Source organism: Zeus faber (genome assembly GCF_960531495.2).
Source record: "Zeus faber genome assembly, chromosome: 2".
NCBI lineage: Eukaryota > Metazoa > Chordata > Actinopteri > Zeiformes > Zeidae > Zeus > Zeus faber.
Window position 1 is genome coordinate 16829175 of NC_137189.1, and position 20117 is coordinate 16849291.

General features: G+C 44.9%; 1 protein-coding gene across 1 annotated transcript in view; it reads left to right on the forward strand.

Annotated features, from left to right (window-relative positions):
• Positions 1 to 890: 890 nt before the first annotated feature.
• LOC307247114 (pleckstrin homology domain-containing family G member 1) overlaps positions 891 to 20117 on the forward strand; it is a gene marked incomplete at its 5' end in the record, with an annotated part of 32571 nt that continues 13344 nt past the window's right edge. The window contains 4 exons of the mRNA XM_080023180.1: positions 891 to 900; positions 10492 to 11057; positions 18669 to 18769; positions 19691 to 19760. Coding sequence (XP_079879306.1) covers positions 891 to 900; positions 10492 to 11057; positions 18669 to 18769; positions 19691 to 19760 — 747 coding nt within the window. The remainder of the gene's footprint in view (positions 901 to 10491; positions 11058 to 18668; positions 18770 to 19690; positions 19761 to 20117) is intronic.

A 20117-nucleotide genomic window follows, 5' to 3' on the forward strand; every position in this document is an offset into this window, starting at 1 on the left:
AGAGAAGGAGGGGGAGTGAGCAAGGGAGAGAGGTTGAAAGAAAGAAGGCACTCCGTGTGGGACTCGCAGCTCCTTGTAATTTGCTGCTGGAGAGTGGAGGGAGGAGTTAGGGGGAGGGGAATACCCAGCGGGGAGGGAGCAGAGGCCATTCACTCTGACACACACACACACACACGCACACTTTGAGACATACACAGGGTGGATGTGTTACTGCAGGAGGGGGAGAGGGGGAGAGAGAGAGAGAGAGAGAGAGAGAGAGAGAGAGAGAGAGAGAGAGAGAGAGAGAGAGAGAGAGAGAGAGAGAGAGAGAGAGAGAGAGAGAGAGAGAGAGAGAGAGAGAGAGAGAGAGAGAGAGAGAGAGAGAGAGAGAGAGAGAGAGAGAGAGAGAGAGAGAGAGAGAGAGGGCGAAAGGCATGCTGGAAGAGAGAGCAACAGACAGAACTCTGAGGAAAGAGAGAGGAACTGCTCCCAAAGAGTAAGAGAGTTGCAGGCAAGCAGGGGCGGGAGAAAAAGGTCATTATCCCCCGGCCTGCACCAGCGAGAGGGTGTGTACTCTCACAAGACACAACGCTGAGCTTCTGTGTGTGTGTGTGTGTGTGTGTGTGTGTGCGCGTGCGCATGTGTGCGTGTGTTTTGGAGTGGCAGACGCCACGCTCGGTCATCAGGAGAAGGAGAGCAGAATGAGAAGTGAGAGAATGTGGGGAGTCCACTGAGGGAGTTCTCCCGGCTTCAAGCGAGGAATGCTGCTGCCACTTTGGAGATACTGTTCGGAATACCCTGGATATGTGACCCTCTCAGGACGGCTGCTTTTCTCCCGAAAAATCGGCAACTCATTGTTTCCCAACCACCCCCCCTGTGTCTAGTTTCTGTTGAAGGAGAGTCTAGCCACAATGCCTACTGGTAAGAGAGCTGTTACCACTAACCTTTTATTCAATAACTTTACATTATCAGTATGTAATTTAATTTAATTGAATCCTACAATGTAGACAATATAATGACACAATTAAAAAACAAACAAAAATGTATTTACCTTTTATGTTGTGTTCTGATTTTGGCAATATTGGATGGATAGGAGTGAAATTTTAAGTTTATTTTCCTCAGTATATGCAGACAATTCACCTTTATTGACTACATGTTCGTTTACAGGGATTTCCAGCCGTTTGTTGTGGATTAATAACGTGACTTCAAAATAAATGCACCGTCGGATCATTGTGGGGCTCTGGCCTGTGACAGTTTGATTTAGTGTGTCATATCATGCATTGTCTCCTTTTCGTGGTTGTGCTGTGATTTCACCTTTCTCACAGTAATCCCGGCGTTCTTTCCACCCCGGTGTGGCTTGTTGTAGAACACTTTTTCAGAGAGTTTTTCTGCCTGTTTCTCAAAGTGTTGTCGTTAAACAGAACATGTTTGCTTTCCTGAGGGGATGTAAGTTAGATTCCTGGCGATGATGCGAGGGTGAGGGGTTGGCTTTCACAGCCGGGCTCGTGTACACAGTCGCAACGTTCCACCGGGTGCAATTAATGAAATTGGATGTTTGACCATTAGCTGAGCACAAAACCAGGTGTCTGGCTTCAATTGGAGGTCGTGTTCACCCTTGCGCACCATTTTTTGTCTTTTAACAACCCCCACATATCTCTCAGAAGTTATTAGTTAATGCATGTGTCTGTGTCCTCCCTCTGCTGCCGATGCAGATTTGACTCAGCACTCTGCTTGGGCAGCAGGGCTGAGATGCCATTCTTCAGACTGTGACCCAAATTAGAGCCCTAAAGAGGAGGGGGGCACAAAGGGTGTAGGGGAGAGGGGGGGTGGGAGGGTAATTACTGTTTAGAGCAAGCTCTTGGTGTCGAGGGTACCGGGGACAATGGAACCATCCGTCCTCTACACAGCCCCACCACCACCTTCTATGCAGCCCGCCGGGAAGACACCAGGACATCTGCACCCTCCCCCACTACACACACACAACATACACACTCATGTATACACACAACATTGGAAAGGAATATTGTTTGGAGGTGTGGTGGGTTGGGGCAGGCAGGGTATTTAGTGGTGTTTGGGGATCTTGTTTGTGGGTGGTGCTTATTCTTTGGGGAATTGCCCATCTCACAAAAAATCAATGCTCTTTCCATTCACTCGCTTTCATCAATGTCTATTGGTGTGTGTCCGTGTGCATGTGTTTGTGTTATAGCTTGCGTTTTTGTGAACGTTCAAGAATGCTGGTTTGTGAGGCATGCATGTGGACATATAGGCCTCTGGAGAACATTTGGTTTGAGTTATGTTAGGGTAAGTTATTGCTATTTGTTTTTATGGTTTCGGTTGCAATGATCCCAGTTGGGACCCTGTCTTTATGGGGTCTGAAAAAAAGAAGTAGAGAATTAGAAATAGGTGGCGAGGAGAGTTTAAAAAGTTGCACGATATCAGGTCTTTCGAAGTGGAGATTGTTCTCTGGGCAGAAATTCAATCAGGTCAGAGAATGGGGCCAGTGTGTCACAGTCCAGGGTGTGTGCAGCAAGGGTCTCTTGGTTGTCCCGTGTGTGTGTGTGTGTGTGTGTGTGTGTGTGTGTGTGTGTGTGTGTGTGTGTGTGTGTGTGTGTGTGTGTGTGTGTGTGTGTGTGTGTTGTGTGTGTGTGTGTGTGTGTGTGTGTGTGTGTGTGTGTGTGTGCGCCTGAAAATAGGGGGTGTGAGCTCACCGCTAGAGATTTTCCCACAGCGGCTCTACACCCATCCTCTGTGCTCCACATCTCACGCTGATATCAACTGATATCGAAAGAAAACTGTCCAAGAAAATCACAGATAAAGCTCTCATTAACATTTCACCAACGACGCAGAAATAACAGCTGTTGACAGGCACACTTTTTGGAAAGGGCATTTACCCAACAATCACTTTTAAAGGGAATATATAAGGACTGGGTGATATTGACAAAAATAGAATATCATGATATTTTTTGGTCAATACCTCAATATCGAAATTTTGGAATATTTGAATGTTTGATTTGAATATTTGAGAAACAATCACTACTGATGTGGATATTATAACCAAGCAGGGAGTGGCATTAAATATGTCATGTATGTCATATGTAATTAGGTCACTATATCACGCATATCATGATGTCAATATTATAACAATCTGGAGTTGCCTCTAAAACTGTGCTCTGTGTTTAGCAAGTGTGTGTGCTTTTGTTTGATCAGAGATCTAATGTGTGCATAAGAGATCTCTGTCTCAGCTGCTCAAAAGGCAGAAAACTTCTTGAGATTGTGGTTCCATCTGCTGCACATTCAATCAAAAGTTCATCCTGCACAGGCGTATTCCCTCTTTCTCTTCAACATCTGGTTTAGTAACGCATGAACTCCGCCGAGTATGTCTGCAATGGCCTTTCCTCGTCCCTCTTTTTTCGTGCACTTTTTGCGGCCGGTTTTCATCCGCCGAGTGTGAAATCCTGAGTGACACTTTAAGGTCCTTAGCGTCAGTAGTGATCAGGTCTGCGTCTCAATCAGAAGTAAAGACTGACCCTCGGCGGACATTGTCGGGAGATCTGGGGCCTTGTGTCGCAGACAGCGTTACTAAACGGACGGCCAGACCATGCCGCCTCATTATACTGCTGAGGCGCACGGGGAACAAAAAGCTGTCTCTGAGCGCGCCGTTCACCCAAATCCGTGTCTTCTCGGGTCTTTTGTCTTTCTCACTTCAAAAAGGGGTCGGACCCTCCAGGGGGCAGGTGTGCTGTATCTGACCGAGGAGCGTCGGCTAACACGGGGGATCAGAAAGAGTGGAGGACATTTAGGGGAAAAGAAATCCAGGAGGGAATGCAGCGTTTGGCTGATGACCTTACCTCTTCTCTTTTCCTTCGACTTTCATTCTCTCAGGTCTGGTCCTTTTCGAAACCTCGAGTCTCGTATATCCCCTCTTTGTCCGGTCCGCTTGATCCCTTATCTGTGTAATCCCACCTGGAAGCGTTTCCATGACTCTGTTAAGGTGAAACCACAGTGATGGGGTGTAACACACTGTAATGACTTACAAATTAGTTGTTCCGACAATGGATGAGCTTGTATGACATTACTTGTTATGATTATGCACACACACACACACACACACACGCGTGTGAGCGAGACTTGCAAAATAATAGATGGCAGCAAATATGTTGACATTCTTATCACGCACAGACACTCAATATATTTGAAACTCACGGTCATTGTCGTTGATGATGATATAATAATTCTGGGTGAAAACAATCCAAGACTCCCTCTGGAGTCATTGAGTATTTTCATTGTACTTGTTGTGCGAGTTGCACAGTGACACAACTTGCTTGGCATCAACCTCAAGGCCCCTATTGCCTCATAAACAAGAATACACACTGATAAACAAGGTTGATGAATGGATGCGAGGGCTACAGGTCCGTGTGGCCGCATTGTGCGCCTTAATTCGCTCTTTTCCAAGAGGAAACCCCAGTCTTTCCTCCTCAGTCAACTTGGCGTCCTGCTACGAAACATTTTAATGATTTACACAGAGCACTTTTTCCATGGAGTTTAAAGAAGCCTACTTGTGACCTAAAAGCTGTAATTATTACTGATATATTATGTAACAAGTTAAATATGTAAAATGTTTTTTATGTTAAAGTTGCAATATTGAGTAAGAATAGACCGTAAAGGGAAATCATGACTACTAGGCATGAGATTTGATGTTATTGGCATACAGATTTTGGCCCAGAAGTCTGTAGAAATATATACAGTGCCCAAGCTGTATATTTTTACATACAAAAGTATATGTTATAGAGTGGCTTTGACTTGGCAAAGGACGGAGAGCTACTCCATAAGTTCCTGAACTTAACTTTGTTTTTCAGAGAGTGATAACACAATGCAGTAATTTGAGTATAAAGAATAAGGAGGAAAGGCGAGGAAAAGATTAATGGAGGAGGAAAGACAAATGGAAAGAAGAAAGAGGGAAGGATAAAGAAGGAGGGAGGGCTGAGGGAGAGGCTCGCAGCTCACAAGCCGGTCCATTGTCCTGGGATCAGCTCAGTGATGTCATGTTGAAGAGTGACTCTCTGAGCCAGAGCACTCCGATGAGTAAAGGGGGAGAATTGTCTTTATCTCTGTCTGTCATCAATACTTGTGTTCTATCTGTTTATAAATCCAGCTGAAGCGACACCTTGGTCGTTATTTCCAATAATATTGGCTATTTTTGTGTGTTTGTGTGTGTGTGTGTGTGGGTGGGGGCGCGACAGGCATGTGTGTTTCTGTGGCGTAGGTCCCTTTGTGCAGTGTGTGATCTGACGGATGAAAGCTGACTCAGGGGTGTATTGAGGAGGAGGGGAGGAGAGGCAGAGAAAGAGAAGAAAAGGCAAACACCAGCAGCTGTCCCATACACCCAACGTCAGGGTCGATCTTATCTCCACTATACTATGAATGCCCATGAGCAAACTAGCAATGGAGAGAGCGAAACAGACCCTATATGGGTGCGGTTGGTGCTATGGGAAGATACTTTAGGCTCTGTTATGTTTACAAAAGCAGGTGATTGTCCATTTAGGATAATTTGTCTACAAGTGGCCCAACTCTGCGAGCATACACAAAAGGAAATGATTTACAGATACCGTTTCAGACATGCCCGGACACTAAACAGGAAGTTTTATCGTGTTTTCCAAGGGATGTTAATCACCTTGAGACAGAAAGTGCCATTGATACCCCTCGCTCAAGCCTTACCCTCCCGACAGCCGCATTATCAAGTGGAAAGTCCTCGCGGACTGGTTCACGGGCCTATTGCGGAGCGCTCCCGATGCTGTCCGGCTCCCTATGAAGATCGTCAGAGGCCATTAAAGAGGCAGGGGGCTCACAGCTGTTTGCTGACCACTCCAGGATGAAGAGCCCTTCAGGTGGCCATAAAGTGGGCGACTGAAGTGGGTGGGTCAGGTTTTACCACGAGTCATTAACCCCTTGGCTGTGCCGATTGGTTTGTAAAGCAATTAGTCCCCGTCTATTAAAGGGTTTAAGTTTGTGTTCACTGGCAAAATCGATGGCAGCAAAATTATGTTATTAAAAAAATGGATATGGCAAAGATTTTTCTGCAGTTTGATGTCACTATCAATGGGGTACATCAAGGTGTTAGTTCTGTGCGTTATCCAACACAAGAATACCATGTTTGAAGTTTTATTTTATTTTTTTATTTTGTTTGAAACAATGAGGGTATGAAGGGAATGAACATTTTTGCACATATCCTTTGCTGTGTTGGTTTGTCTACAATTCTACCTCTGAATAGGACCCACATTTAAATATAAAGAATTTGGAGTGGCCATTAATTATTGGCAAAATGAGAATTGTAGAACCCATTGTAGATCTCAGAAATAACTTTTTTGCTTGTTTTTGGCTTGTACCCTAGCCTGTACAGCGGTTCGCTGGTTCTGCACAGTGATTGTTCGCTAAATGAATGCCAAAAACTGAGGTAGCACAGGCTCTCCAACAGTCACTCAGTCTGCCTTTCCTGGAAGAGGAGGTAAAACTCACACGCTTAATCTAATCCTTTCATGCAGGCATAGACAGACACACTCAAACACACAAACAGTCTCAACCTGAAGGCTTAGGAACATAATTAGAGATCATTTACACAGATCAGGTTGAACATAATCTGGACAGAGGGTAACCAAAGACCAGTCATCGTGTGTGTGTGTGTGTGTGTGTGTGTGTGTGTGTGTGTGTGTGTGTGTGTGTGTGTGTGTGTGTGTGTGTGTGTGTGTGTGTGTGTGTGTGTGTGTGTGTGTGTGTGTGTGTGTGTGTGTGTGTGTGTGTGTTCGTCCAGAAAAATGCGAGGGTGTGCCCGAGACATGGTGGGATGAAGGTGCTGAGCAAACACAAGTTGAAGCAATCTTCCACTCTGTCTAATGTTTGTGTTTCAATGCAAACGGAAACACATGGTTTCTCTGTATTTACTCTATGAGATTGTGTGTGTGTGTGTGTATGTGTGTGTGCAGGTGCGGCCTGTGCTTAACTGTTATAGTCGGTGTGCTGACCATTAAGATGTTGGCACAGTTGGTCTTATCGCTGCTTTGATAAACTTAAGGCACTTTCCAAGTGAAACGTACACACATCTCAGCTTAACATATATTGGCTAAATGAGATAAGAGGGCATATATCCTAGGATCCATCTTATTCATCCACCGGCGTTAAGGTCTTCAGTTACCTATTGGTGTGGTATTGTGTAACGTTATACAGCCCTTTATCCAATGTACATACATGCAGTCACCCAAAAGGAGTGTGAGGCTTAATTCAGAAGTCAAGGCTGTCTGTGTGGTCGTGTGTTTTTTTGGTGGTTTTGGTAGGTTATCTTTCTCATTCCCTGATTTGCAATTGGTGAAAAAGTGGGTCAGCTTTGGGAGTGCAACCATTTGGCTTAACACGCACGCACGCACGCACGCGGACAGACACACAAAGTGTTGCAAGCAGGGAATTGGTTCCCAACTTGAGCGTGATGAATACTGTGTGATGCCAACTTTGGATAAGACGCTCCAGTTCCCCTCTTCTTCTTTTCTTGGCTCGATGCTTGAACCTAATGATTATCAGTAGCCATCATTCAGCTCATCATACTCCCAGTTTGTGTTTTTGAGAGACAGACCTTCAACAATCCATATGAGACACAATGTATACCCTTGATATGTTTTATCACATTAGTGCTCAGAATGTGAGTGGATCCACTCGCGGCAGTGCTAGAGAAAAGGTTCCTCGGGGGTTTGCTCAAGAGCCTGTACACAAGCATGCATGTTGGTTGGTTGTAGGGCCCCATCCATATATCAGTTGATATTTGGGTTCCGAAGAACTATCGCTATCGGTAAAAATTTCACAGAAAAAGTGCCGATAAAGGTTATACCATGCATGAACAGATTTATAAGCCACTGGTATAATTAAGGAAAGTCCTTATGACTTCCCATTGCTCAAATAAATCTTGAATCAAGTCAATATTCATCTGTTGACATTACATTTTTGAGAATATTAAATGTAATCTTGGAGAATAAAATAAATAATGATTAAAGTATTCTCAGTGTCGATAGTAAGCTAGCGGAGACTGCGGGGGACCGACATCGGGGAAAGGCCTCCTATAAAATATATTCTTCCCGTCTGGGGTTTTAGTCCTAAATTTAAAATGTTGACATTCCTTAGTCACCCTCAAATCAATCAAAACCATATTCCTTGTTTGTGTCCTCACACATGGAGTTTGCTTGTAGCCCCAAAGCAATGGCCTTGGAATTTCTTTGAGTTTTTGAGTGCAAAATGTTTATAAAGTTGATGAAATTTCTCTGAGGGCTTTCACATGCAGTGTTTAGTCCGTTTGCATGGAATCCTGATTGTTGGGAACTTCCAACAATGAATGACTTCCTTCCACAGAGACTATGTGATGGTAGTCTTACTCTTTGGACTTTGGCATTTATCAATTTATCGCATAACAAGTGTATTGGCTCTCATAGCCATCTCTCCGTCATCCTCCTCTAGCCATGTGCAAACAGGCCTCCTACATTACCCACAACCTAATGTCTTAAAGCGACAGGCCCTACTGGATCCGTCTTGGAATTGCTTTTAGAAAAACAGATGAAAACACAACAGTAACAAATTGAAACGAGGGATTTCAAAAATATTAAATATATTTTTTAATTAAATACTATTTTAATTTTAGATTTTGTTAAATAAACATTTGAGTGCAATTGCTTTTTTTAATGATAATCATTTGTGTTACAGTTATTTGAGTTAATTATTGAAACGGTTCAAACTGATTTGTTAATTTTAGTATTTTTTATAATTTTATTATTAATAATTACTAAGTTATTGTAAAATATTTATTTTGTTATCATACATTCAATTTTATTCATACACATGAACCTGGTATGAACACATGAAAAAATATATATAAAAACGTATCGGCAGATAATATTGGTTACTATCGGAATATCGGCATCCCCCCCCCCCCCCCCCCCTTTAGAAATCGTATTGGTGACAAAAAAAACCCAAAACATATTGGTCGGGCTTTAGTTGGTTGTCCTGGGACTTCTCTGAAAGCATAGAGAATACGAACTGGGCTTTCGTTTGAGTCTCTTCCAAGTTTCAGTTTTTTTCCGAGCGTGTATCTGTGATCTCTGATGCTTTGATGTCAGATCTGGCCCAGATCAGCAGCTACTGATCGCCGCCGCTGCCGCTGCCGCCGCCGCCGCTGCCGCCGCCGCCGCCGCCGCCGCCGCCGCTGCCGCTGCCGCCGCCGCCGCTGCCGCTGCTGTTGTTGTTGTCCATGAGAGCAGCACTACCCTGTCGGCCAAGCCATCTCAATGCTGCCACAACACGACCTACAGTTGAAGACAAACCGTCGACTTTGTTGGCGTTAAGCTTTCACCTGGCTTCTCTCGCTCTGCTCTAAAGTTGTTTTTTTTTGTTTTTGTTTTTTTTAATCAAAAATAGCATTCTCTAAGAGCAGACGCTTTGGAAAAAGTAGGGAAAAACTCTAGCTGTCCAGTGTGAGACGCTGCTTGTGTGGTTTTGGGTTCAGCGGGCCCTAAGTGTGGGGCCTCAGGAGCGGGTAATCATATCTCAACGGATCCCTACACACACACACACACACACACACACACACACACACACACACACACGGTTGCGAGCCAACTCGGCACCAGTTGGTTGCCAAATAGACCTCCTGTAGATGTACCAGGATGAACACACACACACTCTCTCAGACACACACACACACAAACCTGCTTCTCTTCCATATAAATAGGGCTTTCATTCAGAGAGAGAGAGAGAGAGAGAGAGAGAGAGAGAGAGAGAGAGAGAGAGAGAGAGAGAGAGAGAGAGAGAGAGAGAGAGAGAGAGATTCTCAGCATTACACCGTTAATCTGGTCATTGAACCCACCCTGACTCTCTTTTTCTCTCTCTGTTTTTCTTTCTGCTGCACACACACACAAATACACAGTTGTACTTCCACATACACTCAAAGAGAGCACTCGGATACATCCTCTCACAGTTCTCCTTGTTTTTCAGTAACAAAATCTTTCCGTAGAAATTTCTTAAAAAGCTGGCATTTGTTAGTGCTTCTTCTATTGCAGATACCAATGCTCGTAGTGTAACCAGGGGAAGCCGAGGACTGACTGGGGGTCGGTTTCTAAAAGGCGGTACACTGGTTCTCACAGAGCCAGTGGTCGGTAGGAGCTTAGGTTAACCAGAATGTCAGGAATTAGGACGCTGTGAGGACATGAAGGTGGTTTTGTAACCGTTGGAAGTCACACAATCGGGCTCTTCAGCACTTTTTTTAAATCTAGTGAGTGAAAATTCAGAGCTGGGTTTTGTGAATTAAATATGTAATGGAGTAAACCCTGCACTTTAGTCAGATGTAACTGTATAAATCCTGAATCACAGCTCAGACTAGAGCTGGATGGATATTAGATGAAGCAGAATTGGAATTCAGTCCAAGCAAACATTGTCAGGAGTAAATAGATGAACTTGTGTTTAATTTGTCCCCCACTCCCTCTGCAGATGATTTCAACTTCCCCCCGGATGCGCTGCCTCCTCTTCCTGAGATTCCGGACTCTGGAGCGGCCCTGAGCTCAGTCGACTTCCCGGGTCGCTGCCTCCGAAACTCGGCCTTCCGCCACGCGCCCCTACGCTACTGCTCCGCCAACGGCATGGACTCCTCCCCGGACAGCGCCGAGCGGCCCATCAGCTACAGCTCTACCTCCTCCTCCGCCTCCTCGCGGGACAGCCACTGCTCGCTGGGCAGCCGCTCCACACTGGGCCCCACCCCGCACTGTCACAGCGCCGCTGCCGACCGCGACTCCGGGGCCATACGGCTGGAGCTGGTCCCGGCCCGGCAGCTGGCATGCGGGGACGAAGAGGAGCGGAGCAAAGGCGGGTCGGGGTCCGGGAGGGGGGGCAGTGCGCAGACACCGATGTCGGCGTGCCATTCGGAACCAAAGCTGAGTGCAGAAGGAGGTGAGCGCACGACGCCGGGCCAGGCGCCCAGAACGTACGTGGACCGCGTGGTTCAGGAGATACTGGATACGGAGAGGACCTACGTCCAGGACCTGCGCAGCATCGTGCAGGTATTATACTGGCAACACATACATATGCGTGTGTGTGCGCGCGCGTGTGTGTCTGTTTCAGCGTTTCCGTTATCCTGTATTGCCGGTTTTTGACCGGGAAAATCTTTTGAAGTCCAACATATTTAAATCTCTCCGGTCATAATGTCCGATGAAAATACCTCCCTCTAAGCACAATTCGAATTAGTGCTGGGCGATAAAACGATAACAATAATTATCGCCATAATTTTTTTCCCTGATGTCGAAATAAAATAGACTCGATCGTTTTAGATAAAAAACTGGGGTCGGGTTTTGGATAAAGGCAGGCAGCTGCAGATATCAAAAGATCACTATTTTAAAATGCTTAGCTTTTAAAACCTGCTGACCTTTATATACTCATAAACGGTAAAAAGATCATTCTAAGAGACGTAAGATTATTTTGTTAAATTCCATGTTTGATCTTCTTTTGAGCTGCAAGTTTTTAAGGAACAGCCGTTCAATGTACATGGGTGATGCATGTACTCCTCTGTATGCTGTTTCCATTTTGTTGCTGGGGGGGGTTGTCCTTTTCCGGCAAGAACGCAAAGTTTGGGCACACACAAGAAGAGAAAGGCAGCCGTGGTGAATTTAATAAACCAACGTGGCTAGTTGCGGTCAGTCATGGATGACTATTGACAAAAGCATCGGAGGAAGACATTGTTTTGAGAAAAGAAAGTCACCCTTGCACTTTCTGATGGAATTTTGGGATTGTAGTGCAAACCACTTTGCGACTTTAATGTATTTAATTAAACCAATTCCCACACATCAACTACTTCAACAATTTGGATTTTTGCCTCCATTCATGAAAGTTTGCATAGTTTGTAGTTGACTCGGTGAGTACTATCACCACAATAGCACTGTCAATTGCGACAAGTTTAAAACCTAAATGTGTTTCTAAATTGAAACCCTTCACAGAAATCTTCATATTTGGATAGCTGATGTAGGAGGGAGTGGCGGTTACATTTTCCTTTTTTTCCCCCCCTGTTTTGTTTTTCCTTTGAAGCCGGGCCTGTTTTTCGACAGGGGACTTTAAATCAACCAGATAACAGGCACCTTTTAGCGCTTTGTACTGCCTTGCTCACACACGTGACACTCTGCTCGTTTGCCTACCGGGGACCGGGAGATACAATAAGGTCACCAGGGTTTGAACAAGTTACATGACACCAGTGCCTTTTGTACAGCCTGCATCGGCACACAATCACACATAGGCATATGGAAGTACACGCACACACGCACACACACACACACACACTTCAGATCAGCTTTGAACTTCAGAAACAAACATTGCCCCCAGTCAGTGCTTTTGCTGGCTTTCTTTGGTTTTGTTTAAGGTTGGGTGTAGTGGTTTGTATCAAAGGTTGAACTCCCTTTCCACCCCCGTTTCTTTCTTTCTTTCCTATTTAGATTTTTATTTCCCACAATCCTCTCCGTCCCCCTATCAGTTTCTCTCTGTCTCCCGAGGAAGTTTGCCGTAATGTCTTAAGACGTTTACTCTAATTGTGCTTAAGACGCTAAAGACCCTTACAGAGGACCTATTATGCTCCTTTTCAACAAGTTATGTATGGTCTCTGAGGTCCCCAAAAAATGTTTATGAAGATTTTTGCTGAATATACCACTCAGTTTATGCATTCAAGCCATGTTAATATGCTTTAAAACCAGTGTTACAAATCAGGGCTGTCCCGAGGCCCCGAGTTCTGTGAGCCAATGGGGTTTGAGCTTTAATCCGGATTTCGCTGTAAACTTTCACTGATTTTACCTTAACAGTACACTAAGTCTGTTTCTGAACAAATTTGAAGCGAGAAATATGCAATCCAGGTGTCAAATCTTCAATCATATTAGATCTACAAGGCCTCATTTTAAAATTTGTTTCAACTTTGGTTGCTGTGCTTCAGGCCTGTGGGAGACATTGTCACTGCAACGCACCGGGACACTCGAGCGCCAGGATTTTTTGTTTCACGTAAACGTCGGAAAATGAAAGAGAATAAGTAAATATATCTACAATAAAACCTCACTATTTTTATTGGTTTTGTTTGGCGAAAAGCACAGCGGACCGTGCGCCACAGCCTACAGTCTATCTACCGCAGACTTTTTCTTTCTAAAAATAAATAAATAAATAAACAGCAGAATTATTTTATACACTTACATTTCAATTGTCTGCAGTTTCTTCACGCACAGTAGGCATTAATTCCTCTTTCTTTTAAAAGATTTGTTACTCAGATGGGGGGCTGTTACTAATGCTAATACTGCTAATACTACTGTGGGCCCTGCCATGTACGAAGGGTCCAAAATCGGATCGGCTTGTTTCAGGACATGTTTCCTGAAATAGACAGCTCACAAAAGACTGACTGAGTTGTCTTTTTTTTTCACTGTTTGTGTGTAAGTAGGGCCATCAGAGACCCAAATGTATGGGCACAATGACTGAAAAAGTGATTTTTGCATAATAAGTCCTCTTTAAGAGGTTTACAGTATCTGCTCAGCGAATCCCCTTTATGCCCCATGTGCAGGGAGCATATGTGATGTGTGAGTAAGTCGCCTGCAGACATGTCCTGCGACTCAACTTGAATTACAGTAGTGAAAGTTGAAATACGAGTGTGATGATCGGGGTGGAAAAATATATGGTATAGTATGTGTGTGTGAGCCTTACCACACATTTTTGAAACTTTGCCCGCATTTTCCCGTATCCTCCTACTTAGTGTTGTTTCCTCCCCCGGCGAGGGCTGCCGGGTTCACAGGCCAAGGAGAGAGAGAGACTGTGTGGGAGTTGAGGTTCATGAGGGCAACGCCTGTTGTTCGAGGGGTCTCGACAAGCGGGAAAATGTGTCTTGAGTGATAGGATGTGTGTGTGTGTGTGGGGGGAGGGGTTAAGATTTGAGGCGGGGGTATGGAGGTTATTGTCAGAGAAACGGCTTCCTCTTCCCCCCCCTCATGGCCTGTCAAGAAGAACCCCCTGATCTATGGTCCCACCCTCCCGTGTCCCAACTCTCCTTCTCCTTTCTTCCTCCGTTACCTACAGGGTGAGGAGGTTGCGAAATGAGGAAATGGGAGACAGCCAGAGCGAGAGAGAGAGGTTCAACTTTGAGATAACAACGTCTCAAAGTAGGTTAGGAAAACAGTGAACAGGGCTGCGGCGCTGCACTTAATGCCTTGCTACCGCTGCTCTGCCTGGAACAGGACACCCCCCCGCCCCCCACCAGCAGTCGTCACTTAGCCAGACCACCCAGTTCCAGACCACACTGGAACGGCGAGGCAGCCAGTCCTTCACTAGCTTCAGACTGTCACATCCTTTCAGCCTTTCTTTACCCCTGAAACAAACGGGAATGGTTCTGCTCAGCCCACCACAAGTGATGTGAAGTGATGGCTTTATTATGCGACAATATCTATATAATCTAATGCAAACAATTTACTTTCTGTACTTACTTCACGTTTCTCACTGAGCTGCTGTACCCCCCCCCCCCACCCCCACCCCAAGGATTGATAAAGTACTAACCAGTAATAATGGGGTTGTCATTTGTATTAGAAATTGGCCTTACTCAGCCCCATTAAAGCCATTAAGGTAACAGGAAAACCTTTTGGATTTGTCGATTCTGAGTGTCCATGTACTGGATACAGGACATTGATCGTTAATGTTGTGACACTGCAGATTTTGCAGCTAGTATGGGAAAGAAAAAAGAATGGACACCTTAAATACAAATGGGAATATAACAGGTGGCTCATGATTGATGGAGTTGAACGTTTGTAGACACAACACCATTCTGACGTTGTTTAGGCTCTTTGTGTAGGCGTAAAACAGAACCGTTGCGTCTCACTTTATCCACTTAATCCTCTTTCGGTTTGAAATAAAGGTCCTGTCATTGTGAAGCATCAGTGCAGGTAGAGGATTATCTGACTAGTTGTTGTTGTCTCTCATCCAATCCTATCCCATGTTAGCAACTTCTCCAACCCTATCCCCCACCACCCAACCCCCAAAAGTGCCCCTTCCTGACCGTCGGTTCCTCCACAGGGACGAGGGTGTGACTGCCTAAACACAAATATTTACCCAGGCTCCTGTGGGCTCACCTGTGTTCCATCTGTCAGTGGTGGTCCCTCAACCCACATGCCAGCTCTTTGTGCCTGTTTGGGGGCAGGGTTTATTCCATGTGTATACATTTGGATTGGTTGCATGTGTATTTGTAAGCGTTTCAGCTTATTTCATTTGTGTGAAAAGGCGAAAAAATAAATATGTCTGACGTGCATTTGGATGTAGACACTGGAATTTTTCTCATGTGTATTTGGACAGGTGGTGGCTTTGAAAAGATGTTCTTTCGTAGAGGAGGGGCAAAATGGCTGAATGGATGTGTGTGTGAGTTCACTCTGCATTGCATGTGCAGCACACCATTTACTGTTTGTTTGTTCTGTGCGATGGGCACTCCCTCGGCGGGATCGGGGGCTTTAATGAGGCCAATCAGTCTCTTTCAAACAAGACCAGGGACAGACCTCTGAGCTCCCTCTCCCACCCCCCCTCCCAGACCTGGAACGCATCACCACAGCATTTGATGTTGACCAGGGATTTGGGATTAAACTGGGAACATCACAGGGGGAGGGAGAGAGAGAGCTCTAATGGGATCTGGATGTTTGAACTTGTCATTGTGTGTGCACAACAGACTTCCCTCTGTGGTGCACAGCGAGGAATATGTTTTCGAGTAGGAAATGCAGGAAGAATCAGATTAAGTGTGTGTCGTGTGTACTTAAGATGGCTAATGTTTAACACCGAAAAGGATTTGAGTTTGCATATATCCTTTGTGTGTGTGAGTCTACAGTTTGGCAAAGCGGTGCTCATTGTTGGCTGTGCTGAGTGGATGGGCCAGGCCAGGTCAGGCCAGTGACCTGCGGCTAATAAAGCATCACCTTCAACGCTACCTCCAGTGGTCAGCAGAACCTAAACATGACCCTAGCCTCTAGCGCTACTCTTGAACTCAAATCCTTGACCCAAGACTTTACCCTGCAGCTCCCAATTCTACCTCGCCGGTAAAACCGTTCAAGGTCACATTTCAAGATAAATCCCCCTCTTCTCTTTTCACCCTGAACTTTGTTGAGATCCAACTCTCTCTATCTTTGCTTCTCTCTCTCTCTCCCTCCTTTGAGCTGACCGAGCTGTTTGCGGTGCTACAAAGAGTGAAGCATAATACATTATATTAAGCAATCATTGCAGAAATAAAAGCTCAGAATTAAAACAAACACTGTCTTCCTGCAATTCACACATTTACACCACGTTCCAAATTATTATGCAAATTGGATTTAAGTGTCATGAACATTTAATTTTTGTTTTTCAATTAAACTCATGGATGGTATTGTGTCTCAAGGCTCTTTGGATCACTGAAATCAATCTCAGACACCTGTGATAATTAGTTTGCCAGGTGAGCCCAATGAAAGGAAAACTACTTAAGAAGGACGTTCCACATTATTAAGCAGGCCACAGGTCTCAAGCAATATGGGAAAGAAAAAGGATCTCTCTGCTGCCGAAAGGCGTCAAATAGTGCAATGTCTTAGACAAGGTATGAAAACATTAGATATTTCACGAAAACTTAAGCGTGATCATCGTACTGTGAGGAGATTTGTGGCTGATTCAGAGCACAGACAGGTTTGTGCAGATAAAAGCATAATGAGGAAGGTTTCTGCCAGATGAATTCATTGGATTAAGACAGCAGGCGCTAAAATGCCATTACAAAGCAGCAAACAGGTATTTCAAGCTGCTGGTGCCTCTGGAGTCCCGCAAACCTCAAGGTGTAGGATCCTCCAGAGGCTTGCAGTTGTGCATAAACCTACTATTCGGCCACTCCTAACCAATGCTCACAAGCAGAAATGGTTGCAGTGGGCCCAGAAATACAAATACAATAAATACAAATACAATAAAGACAAATTTTCAAACAGTCTTGTTTACTGATGAGTGCCGAGCAACCATGGATGGTCCAGATGGATGGAGTAGTGGAAGGTTGGTCGATGGCCACCATGCCCCAACAAGGCTGCAACGTCAGCAAGGAGGTGGTGGAGTCATGTTTTGGGCCGGAATCATGGGGAGAGAGCTGGCAGGCCCCTGTAGGGTCCCTGGAGGTGTGAAAATGACCTTGGCAAAGTATATAGAGTTTCTGACTGACCACTTTCTTCCATGGTGCAAAAAGAAGAACCGTGCCTTCCGTAGCAAAATCATCTTCATGCATGACAATGCACCATCTCATGCTGCAAAGAATACCTCTGTGTCACTGACGCTATGGGCATAAAGGAGAGAAACTCATGGTGTGGCCCCCATCCTCCCCTGACCTGACCTATTGAGAACCTTTGGAGCATCCTCAAGCAAAAGATCTATGAGGGTAGGAGGCAGTTCACATCAAAACAGCAGCTCTGGGAGGCTATTCTGACATCCTGCAAAGAAATTCAAGCAGAAACTCTCCAAAAACTCACAAGTTCAATGGAGGCAAGAATTGTGAAGGTGATATCAAAGAAGGGTCCTATGTTAACATGTAACTTGGCCTGTTAAGATGTTTTTGATTGAAATAGCTTTAGATTTCAGTAAATATGACCTCCTAATGCTGCAAATTCAACAAATGGCCATTTTCAGTTCTTTATAACCTATAAAATGTTTTGAAATTCTGCTGTGCATAATAATTTGGAACAGTGCATTTTGAGTTTTTTATCTTTGAAAAAAATACTGTTATCATTGGGAGGTTTGTTCAATAACATTCGAATTATACCCTAACGGTTGATGACCTGAAAATTATACTGACTGTCATTTGCATCGACTATTTAGGAAAATCAGAGAAAAATACGGCACTTACGCAAATGCATGCACACACACATAAACACACTTCAGTTTGTATCTGCGTATGGGTATGTTTGAATGGTGTGTGTGTGTGTGTTTTTGTACATGTCACAGGCTACCTGATACCTTTCTGTGTGTCGTAATGTCTGCCCTGGCCGAGTCTCAGACAGCGCTCTGTTTATCTAAAATCATTATGCTGCTGGTTAGCTCCTCCGCATGCTCCTTGCTTGTGGTTTTGTTCAGCAGCAAAGGGGTCCAGGAAGTGTTTTTGTGCTTGCTTGCTTGCATGTCGGGGCCGTTGACGCACAGTGTGTTTTGGGTTGAGCCCAGGTTGGAAACTCGCTATTGCCTGCAGTAATAGATGCTATCAGCACTTAGCCCATCTGTCAACGGGACAGACGAAAGGAGAGACGCAATGGAGACGGGAGACGGAGCAGGTTGGGAGGTTTATGGGAGTCTTTCCCTGCCGAAGTCAGCAGAAGTTCTAGTTGGTTAGCAGTGACTAATGATATTTTATTGTTTTCACATCACAAATACAAAGACAGACAGGTCAGTTACTCACCACAGTGGATTTGAGATAAATAAAGTTGTGTTATTGTGTTTGTTTTTCTCAGCTCAATAAAGTGCCTAAAGAGGCACAAGAGTCGATTCTTGAATCATATTCAGAATAACTTTGATTTGAGATACAATGTAATTAATGTGTTTATCTTTATTGGTGTGCGGCGGTGTAGTGGTGGTGGTTTTGATGTGTGCCACTTCTGACAGTTCATCTCTCTCCCCGTCTCCTCTCCTCATCTCCACAGGACTACTTGGACTGTATCAGCAACCAGTCTCGGCTGGCTTTGAGTGCGGAGGACAAAGGCTCGCTTTTCGGCAACATCCGGGACATCCACCACTTTAACAGGTACGCCGCTGTGTGTGCGTGCGTGTGTGCGGAACCCGTCTGCATATTTGCCATACACGGCTACGACAGGCTATGGCAGCAGCCATGGTGGTCTAGACTCACCCACACTCTCTGGGCCCTATTATTTTGTCAGCTATTGCACGCAGAAGAAACCAGAACAGAAAAGGAGCGTAAAGCAGCTGTTAAAAAAAGAGTCAGGGTGGCTTCACGCCATTTCCACGGAACAATCACTCTGTCGAGGACCAGTTTTCCACGGGAAGGGAAGGCGCGCACACACACACACATGCACACAAACACGCATCCTGGCGGTCTGTTTCAATACATGGAAGTTTCTTATTTGTTGTGAGCGAGGTGGCCCCGGACCCCAGCGCAGCTACACTCCTGCCCCTGTTAGTTAATGCAATTGTTTGGAACAATGAATGTGAGGAAGCGTTCATTCTATATCCCCTTGATTTAAGGTACCTGAGTCTCTGGGACTTGGAGAGAAGGTGGTGGTGGTGGTGGTGGGGGGTGGGGCTATGTATGTTTGTGAACCCTTTAGAATTGTCAGAACGTCGGCATAAATGTAAACTGAGATTCAAGATAGTTCAAGATTAAGACCCAATTACACAAATAACACCAAAAACATTATAATTTTTTCATTTATTTATTGAGCAAAATTATCCATTACAACAGCTTCTCTGTATCTACGTTTTGAACTTAAATGAAGATCTGATCATATTTTAAGGTCAATTTTATGCAGAAATTCACACATTTCTAGAGGGTTCCCTAACTTTCTAGTGTATTTCTCTGTTCTGTGTATGATGTTTATTTGGATATGCAGTATACATTTGAATTCCGTACCGTATAGTTGGGTTTAGTGTGTATGTTTATCCATACGTTTGTGCGTCCAACATTTTCGGAGGTCTGTGTGTTTTTCAGAGACCTGCTTCATGACCTTGAGAAGTGCAACGCAGACCCTGTGGCTATCGCCGAGTGCTTTGTGGCAAAGGTAACAATTAGAGATTCACACACACACACACACACACACACACACACACACACACACACACACACACACACACACACACACACACACACACACACACACACACACACACACACACACACACACACCTTCCCCCATCCGTCTGGCCTTCTCTCAAGCCTGCATACTGTACATGCACACTTCTCTTCTCCTTGCTGAAACCTGTCCAAACAGCTGGTTCAGGCAACCTATACAATGTACACACACACACACACACACACACACACACACACACACACTTACACACACACACACACACACACACACACACACACACACACACACACACACACACAACACTAACCCACATTGATACGCTAA